Below are 8,489 nucleotides of genomic sequence, written 5' to 3'. Positions count from 1 at the left end.
GGAGGGAGGGAGGGAGGGAGGGAGGGAGGGAAGTAATACAGGCAATATAGTTCTAAGTACAAGGGAGGCACGTGTGTCATAATTTATTAAAACTGGCAAAATGAACATACCAATAACCTATAAATCCTATAAAATGTTTATGTAATCCACTGAAAAGTAAGAAACACAGCAATAAAAAACAAAAACAGAAAGCAAAATGAAAATGGCAAGCTCAAGTCATGACAAAGAGTTACATTAAATGTAAATGAGTTAAACTCACTAATTAAACAGTAAAAGAGAACTAAAAAAACATGACCTAACTGTATGCAAAACATACTTCAAAGAGGACAACATAGGTAGAATGGAAATAAGAGAGAAATAAAGAAATTTGACAAGTCAGATAAAAACAGCAACCATTATAATTCCCTCAGTAGGAAACAATTTTGTCAATTATTAAAAACCAAATGTAAAATACTTAAATTTCCACGAAAGAAATCTCTAGGCCTGGTTTATTTCACTGGGCAATTCTACTACAACCATGAAAAAATATATATCAATGGCATTTTCTTTCAGAAAAATAAACAGAAGCGTTCCCGGTTCATTTTGTGAAGCTGAAATTACCCTGATAACAAGTATCATACAAAAATGGAAGAAAAAAAGAAAATGCCAAACAAATAGTTCTCATGAAAATAAAGCATCCAAATCCTTAACAAGTTATTGGCAAATAAAATTCACATCTAAATAAACAGTTACACATTGTAATCATATGGAACAAAGACATAAGGCTCTTACAAATATCTGAAAACCAATCAGTGTAATCTGCCACATTAAAAAGCTAGTAACTCGTGGCACACCTCTGTGATCCCAGCAGAGGCAAGAGGATCTCTGTGAGCTCAAGGCCAGCATGGTCTACAAAGTGAGTCCAGAACAAACAAGGCAACACAGAGAAACCCTGTCTCTCTCTCTCTCTCTCTCTTACACACACACACACACACACACACACACACAAGCTAGTACCTCAAATCCACCATGGTTGGTTTGGGAAGGTAATTCATTTCTCCTCAATGTTTGTTAGCACATAAATTTTGTGTGTGTGTGTGTGTGTGTGTGTTTATCTTATTGATTTATTACACTATTACTTTCTGAATTTCTTTCACTATTGTTATATTCTGCCTCCACAAGGTAATAATTTTTGCTACTCTACAAATCTCCTGGTCTAAAACTATGCTGAACATACAGTAGGCACTCCATAAATAACTTAGTGAATGAGAACTAGTGACAGAAAAACAGAGGACCAGAGGTAGGTTTGGGCTAAAAGAACAAGCTCTCAAATAATGATCTCACTGGAAGCCATAAGGAAAGTCTATGGCAGCATATATCTACTGGGGCCCAGGGACAGATCATCCAAATCCCACCCTGTGTCCTGAAACTCTTCTACAGCTTCATTATTCCTCCTATTCCATGAGTGTTATCTCTGTTCACTTCGACTTGCTCAAGGTCACTCGGCTGGAAAGGCACAGGCAAGAGAGGTCCATTACCTACCTATCTACAGACAACCTATTAGAGTTCCCCTGCATCAGCAGCACCAGCATGTGCTTTCAAAGACCTTCCCTAACTACTTCTTTATAAACACATGTATAAAAGATGGTGATTTCTTAATCATTCATGGAAAGTCAAGTACCTTGATTGCCGCCTGGTCATACTGTGCTGTGGTTCTCACCAGTTCATCCCTGGTTTTGTTCAAATTCTTTTCCTTTTCAATTAATTCCACTTTCGTTTTCTCCAGCTGTAGTTGTAACTCTTGAAATCTATTCACTTGATCTTTCATTTCCTTTTCTTGCCCTTGCAGGCGTAGTTCTAACTCATTCATCTTGCTTTTTAGGTCTTAAAGCACAAAAGAAAACCACATTCCAAAATGTACAGGCATACATATATTTACAAAATGTTCACAACTTATTTCTTTTACCTACTCTGAAATAACTGAGATACTATAATTTAAATACAGAAACTACCTAAATTGGACTTACAGCTTCAACAGTCAGCATCTCCACTGACATGTATATTTAAATGCCCCATAGAAAACAGAGAAATAGGTTTTCTTATGTCTTCACAGAGGAGCACAGGAAGAACATGCTTTGCAAGCAGCACCTTACTGTGGTGTAGAGCTTACCACAAGTAATGCCCTCTGTTGTAAAGGCACTACTGAACTTTATACTCTGGATGCTAACGTTTGCTTTATGCTTATAGCAACACTAGGCAGTGAAATGCTCACCTTACTACAGTGTCTAAGAGTTTTGCCTCCACTGAAGATCAAGACAATATGAACCTCCTACACTGCCAGTTAACACTGACATCGCTCCTTTTCCCTACACACACAGTAACAGCTCCAGTGACATTGGAGTGCAACATCTCATCAGCACACAGTGAGGATGGTTCTCAATATCTGCCACAACACTGGAAATTATCACAGTCCACAGAGCAGAGTCCAAAACACCACCTGGTATGGTTGGCTGTCAGCTTCAGCACAGTCCAGCAGCCAAGGTTACAGGTTTGCTCCCATATGGACAGCCTGGCAGGCAGGGCAGAGCTGCTCTGCAGATACATGCCACACCTCTGGCCAAGGCTGGTCAGGCCACAGGCTCACCCCAAGAGCCAGATGAGAAGCGTGAGGAATGCAAACTAGTACCCAGCCTTCTCACTCTGCTTTGAGGAGATAAAACAAAGCCTTTCAGACTACTTAAAGGCTCACCATGTTTTCAGTACAAACATATTCATTCCACCATGTCTTCTGTCATTACAGAAATGGCTACGTGATGTGAACTAACAACGTGTCTAACAAAATATAGAATACACAACTCAGATGGAAATTATCTAGGAAAAGCTTCATTTAAACTTAATTTACGTCAGAAAGTTACCTTGATTCTGTGCTTTGACCTGGTACAAAGCTTGAGAACTCTGAGGATCATCACAAAGGCTGCTACTGCTGCGGTCTCCTCTCCCCGTCCACAGACTTGATCTGTCAGGAGTCACTTCTTCTTCCCCCAAAGGGTAAGCAGCAAAGCCATCTCTCCTAAGTGGGGTTTTCAGAGAACTGGATGAAAGGCGACTGGGGGTCTTTTCCTGTTGCCAAGAAAATACTGAGGAGGAAGCCTGATGTCTTGCGATGTCCCGGTGATTCATGGTAGCTTGGTGAACAGGCAGGCTCACTTTCTGTAAAAGCAAAACCTCTTTACAGTCCTTCAAAATCTCAACTTTTTTGAAACTTATTTGTCTTTTTTCCCAATATTGGGGATCAAACCCTGGGCCCTGTGCATGCTCTATAAGCTCATTACTGCTGACCTCCATCCTCACATCTGGAAATCTCGATATTCAGGGCTATTTCTTTTCAGGAAGAGCGTAAAGCCACAATCCCATGGTGGTGATGCTTACACAGCATACTAATAATAAATGCTAGCCAGGTGTAGGACATCATAAATTCCAAGACTGAGGAGTGCAAATCCCTAACAGTCAGACTCCCAGCGAGGCAAGAACTACCACCTGAGATAATACCAACTCATAAGGGCTAAACCTTGGTGCTACTTACCATTATTCATCTTCATTTTAAATTCCAAAACTGGCTTTCCTTTGCCCATCTTTTCCTTCCCATGTTCCTTTACACTAAATACCAACCCATAGTACTGCCACTAATCTCACATTTCATACCCAGTTATCCCCCCAGAAACATCATGTGGATGTTTTATAATCAACACTTGCATGTAGCCTGTGCTCTGAGGTACTTTCTGCCTTCTTTCTGATGAACATTAAGACTTGAACATAGATGCCATAATTCTATAGCAAGCACTCTTCTCGCGACTGGAGAAGGTCAACAGTTACAGAAATTCACACCCCTTTTAGCATCATAAGCAATAGCAGGTGCAGAACTGGTACCAAAATGGTGAAGCTCGTGTCTCCAGGACGAGTTGGAGAATTTTACTTGTATTTATTTTAGTAAGCAGTGCCTTTGGTACAAAATTCTGGTGACCTCAAAAGAAGGTTTAAGGATGAATAAAGAAATAAGTATCTTTTGATCCTCAATATTTAGTTACGTACTTTGTGACATCTCACCAAATTTCTGTTTGGCAGAAATGTACGATTTAAAACGTACAGGTTTTAAATAAATATTGTTGCCTTTAACCAATCACCTCACCACTTCTCTGCTTACTGGCCCATACGAAAATGGAGTCTCTCTCTAGGGCACAGCACATTTGGTAGAGTGTGTGCCCAGCATGTGTGAAGTCCTTGATCCTATCCACAACACAGCATAAACCAAGTGTGTGACCCTGGCTCTCAGCAAATAAAGCTGAAGGTTCAAAAGTTCAAGGCAATCCTCAGCTAAGACAGGCTAAGGCAGGAGACTGTCTCAAAAACACAAAACAAACTAACCTAATGGCAACCACCTAAAAGAAACAGTGTACTATGTTGCCAACATTCTCCTCTAAAATGAGAATTTTACCAAGAACAAACCTCAAAACCCACAGTTCTGATAGCAATTGCATTACACCAGAGGAGTCAGCCAGCAAGCATCAAGAATAAGGAATAATTCCCTAGTCCTTCCCTCTCTAAACAGTCCTTATCTCAGTCTTGATAAGCAGATAAAATGGCTTTGGTTACTCCTGTGAACATTTAATATTTGTGGATAAAACTAAGCTTACCTAGAGTCTTTAGTTTTCATTTTAAGGTCTTAACTATGTATGTTCAGGATAGCTTGGAATTCCAGATCCTCCTGCCTCAGTCTCCTTGGTGCTGAGATCACAAGCATGTTCCATAATGCCCAGCTTTCTCCTAATTTTAATTTTATTTATTTGTGTAATAAGTGAGTACACAAATGTGTGTACTGCAGCACCTGTGTGCGGGTCAAAGAACAACTTTTGGGAGTCAGTTTCCTCCTTCCCCCATGGGGTTCCACGGATAAACCCAGGTAGTCAGGTTTCCAGCAAGTGCTTTCACTTGCTAAGCCATCTTGCTGGCCCCTATTTTTAAAAACAAACAAAAATAATCACCACCAAGGAGCCTGAAGTTTTTCTCAGGGTAAGAAAAACATGCCATCCCTAGATACGTATGGCAGATCACTCTTTTCATGCTACAGCAGAGGGTTTCTGTAAATGCATCTGCACGGACCACAATGAACTTACTTTAGCATGCAAAGCTTTAACCTCTGCCTCGAGTCTTTTCCGTTCTTCAACTTCTTTATTATATTTTTCTTTTAGATTTTCATACATGGAACCTAAACACAGACAATCAAATCAACTAATGACTTCATAAAAGAATTAAAACATCAGCAATGATTGTGCTAAGTCTTACAATAAGCATCTTAATATTTAATAAAACACTGTGGAGAAACACATCAAAATATTGGCCAAATTACTCATGAAAATATGAAAATAGAGGTATCTCCTATATTATAAAACTGAATTTCTTTTAAAACACACTATAGAAAGGTAAATAAGGGTTTAAGGGTTAATACTTACTCCTCATGGATCAACATAATTCAACAAACATGCAATTGGGAATGACATTTTTAAACACCAAATTAAAAGCTGAATAAAAATTTGAACTAATTCATTACTTTTGAAGAATTTAAAACTCAGAGTTGTTTATACCAAATAAAAATCTTTACAGCTACAATACTGACTTGGTGTGAGTGGAGCTGTAAAAAGTTTCTGTGGTGTACTGCAGGGATTCAGAGAAACATCTGCAGACTGTGCAGCTTGTTGGCTTTTTTCAAGTTCGGATTTACACCTGTTGAAAAAAACCCAAGAAACCAACAAAACAGATTAGAACAAAGGCTACAGAACACCAATGCCATACATTTCTGGAGAAAAAAAAAAAGAGTGGATGGAACTCAGCCTCTAAAAATCCTTTCAGCCAATAGACATTAGGTGGTTGACTAATTTTTAAGGCAGATGTAAAAGGTATTTCCCTGTCATCCAAATACTATGAAGACGTATGAAAAGCACTATAGCAGCAAAGAAGTGTGGAGGGTGGGGTACAATCCAAGCAAACTTCACATTCCCTCTCAGCCAAAGACAGACACAGAGAGAACCCAGGATGGGTGGAGAAGGCTCAGCTGTTAAGAGCACTATCTGCTCTTCTAGACGTCCTGAGTTCAATTCCCAGCACCTACATGGTGGCTCACAACTATCTATAATATGATCTGATGCCCTCTTCTGGTGCATAGGTATACATGCAGATAGAGCACTCATATACATAAAAATAAGTAAATAAATCTTCTATGACTGAGATGTAAATTGAATTAATAAAAAAAAAGAACACAGAACTTCAGAAACACAAGTCACGTGATATTCTTGAAACAAGTTCTAATCATGAAAACAGAGACATTACTTATGATAATCATTGCAAAACAAGAGACCTGAGGTGAGCAGGATGGTTCAGTATGTAAAAGCATTTGCCGCCAACCCAGACAAGACTACTTTGGTCTCTGGGACCCAAAGTGGAAAAAGAGAAATGACTACCAAAAGTTGTCCAGTGACCTCCACATGTGTACAAAACACACAAATAAATAAATGTGATAAAAAAATTAGAGACTTGATATATAGATATTATATGGCACTTTAAAAAGAGACACACAAAGTAACATAACACATCTAGAAAAGATCATGAGTAGAAAAGCTACCCATCCATACTAGGGGCTCTTTTGTTCCATCTAGACAGAAACTATAGGCCAACAAGCGCTGGTCTCTGACAGCTTTAGCTTCCCTGAGAACCTGGTAAAAACAAGGACTGACAAACGATGCCCTCTAGTGTTGGTTTTTCTGCAGCTGAGCCCTACAAGTTTTAACAATTACTAGCTACAAGTTAGGACTCCTCAACCTTTAGAGCCAAGTGTCTCAGCTGGGGGCCTAAAGCACTGAAGTCCATGTGAATGTTTTTCAGACAGTTACCGCTTAAGTTCTTGTTCAAGTTTTTCTATTTGTTTTTTGCATGAGCTCAGTTGACTTTCTTGAAAATTCACTTGTGACTCCTTAACTTGAAGTTCATGAGAAAGCTTCTGTTTTGTTTTCTCCAAATTTTCACATATTTCAATCAATCTTTGATTTTCCCTTTTCAGGTCTGCACCTTCTGTCTTTCCATCTTCAACCTAACCAAAAAAAAAAAAAAAAAAAAGTTTTGCTGTGTACTTACCAAGCACTACATATAAATCTGACTCTCACACTACCTTTCTGTGATACTGTAGTAATAAACCCACCCTGGGGCGGGGGTACTGATGCTTCATGAACATAACCTTAGGCATATAGATAGAAAATTCTATAAATTCTCATACTATATCATCTTTTAACAACCTTTCAAGAACTTGAAAATAAAGGGCTGGAGAGATGGCTCAGCAAATAAGAACAACTTACTGCTCTTTCAAATGACATGGGTTCAGTTCCCAGCACCCACATCACATGGCTCAAAACAGTCTGGAACTCCAGGTCTACGGCCTCTGAGGTCCTTTTCTGAGCCCTCAGACACTACACACATGTGGTACACATACAATCAGGCATATAATACATCACATACACATGAATATATTTTTGAAAAGGAATTTAAAAATAAACCTTGAACAATTCATTTCACTGAGAAAGCCAGTTATTTAAAAAAGTCAAAAGATCCTTCCCTCATAATTGTCTACTGCATAGTTGGCTAACAGGTATTTGTTTTTGTTTTTAAGAAGTATTATGTTTTCATTTAATACCCCTAAAGCTCGCTGTCAGACAGCTTCATTTAAACTGTAAAATATCGTAACAAAATCTCAATTCAGATCTGACACTAGACACTCAGCCTACTGCACAAGGCAAAGAAACCATTTACCAAACTAAGATAAAATGAAATTAAGCCCTAACTATCTACAGGTAGGTGCAATAAAGCCACAAATGAAGAAGATCAGAGGCAACTTCAAGTGTCTGAAGATATGATATCACCTAGAGACAACAAAATCCCCTTTCTACAAGAAAGTGAAATAAAGGTGAGATCACGCAAAAGGACACAGACTGCTTCAGAGAGTGGTACCTTCTGTTTTTGCTTCTGTAACGCAGCCTCAAGAGAGTCAAGCTGAAACTGCCTCTGCTGTTTTTCTTTCTTCAGTTTGTCCAGCTGTCCTTCAAGTTCTTGAATTTTCTGAAGAGCTCTTGTAGGGAGCCCTTCCTTCCATTCTTCCAATGCCCAGCTCATCCTGTCTTATTTTTAAAGCATTTAGAAGTAAGCTGAAAAAATAAAAGCAATAAAGGAAACTTAAAGAGTATAAAACGTTATTTGGTTTTCTCTTTGTTTATTCTTATTTTTCACTTTTAAGCTCTTATAAAGAGATACATATATATAAAATTTTTCCTGTAAGGTTTCCAGACAAAATAGATTCTACCCATACGAAAGAAATCATGACATTATTTTACAAATGTTCTTTCTTTTTCATATCATTATCACTCAAATTTATATCAGTGGTTCTTATCCTTCCTAATGCTGAAACCTTTAAC

The 8,489-nt window shown here is 38.5% G+C and overlaps 1 protein-coding gene across 1 annotated transcript in view; it reads right to left on the bottom strand.

Annotated features, from left to right (window-relative positions):
• The window catches only part of Cenpf (centromere protein F), a 41,279-nt gene extending 33,089 nt beyond the window's left edge, over positions 1–8,190 (bottom strand). The window contains exons 1-6 of the mRNA XM_055609277.1: positions 8,029–8,190; positions 6,921–7,117; positions 5,636–5,757; positions 5,151–5,242; positions 2,895–3,189; positions 1,661–1,863 (exon numbers count right to left, since the gene is read on the bottom strand). Coding sequence (XP_055465252.1) covers positions 1,661–1,863; positions 2,895–3,189; positions 5,151–5,242; positions 5,636–5,757; positions 6,921–7,117; positions 8,029–8,190 — 1,071 coding nt within the window. The remainder of the gene's footprint in view (positions 1–1,660; positions 1,864–2,894; positions 3,190–5,150; positions 5,243–5,635; positions 5,758–6,920; positions 7,118–8,028) is intronic.
• Between the last annotated feature and the right edge of the window lie 299 nt (positions 8,191–8,489).

This window comes from Psammomys obesus, unplaced genomic scaffold, assembly GCF_907164565.1.
Source record: "Psammomys obesus unplaced genomic scaffold, mPsaObe1.curated_primary_1811, whole genome shotgun sequence".
NCBI classification, from domain to species: domain Eukaryota; kingdom Metazoa; phylum Chordata; class Mammalia; order Rodentia; family Muridae; genus Psammomys; species Psammomys obesus.
The sequence above is the reverse complement of the archived record's forward strand: the minus strand, read 5'-3'. Positions and strand labels throughout refer to the sequence as shown.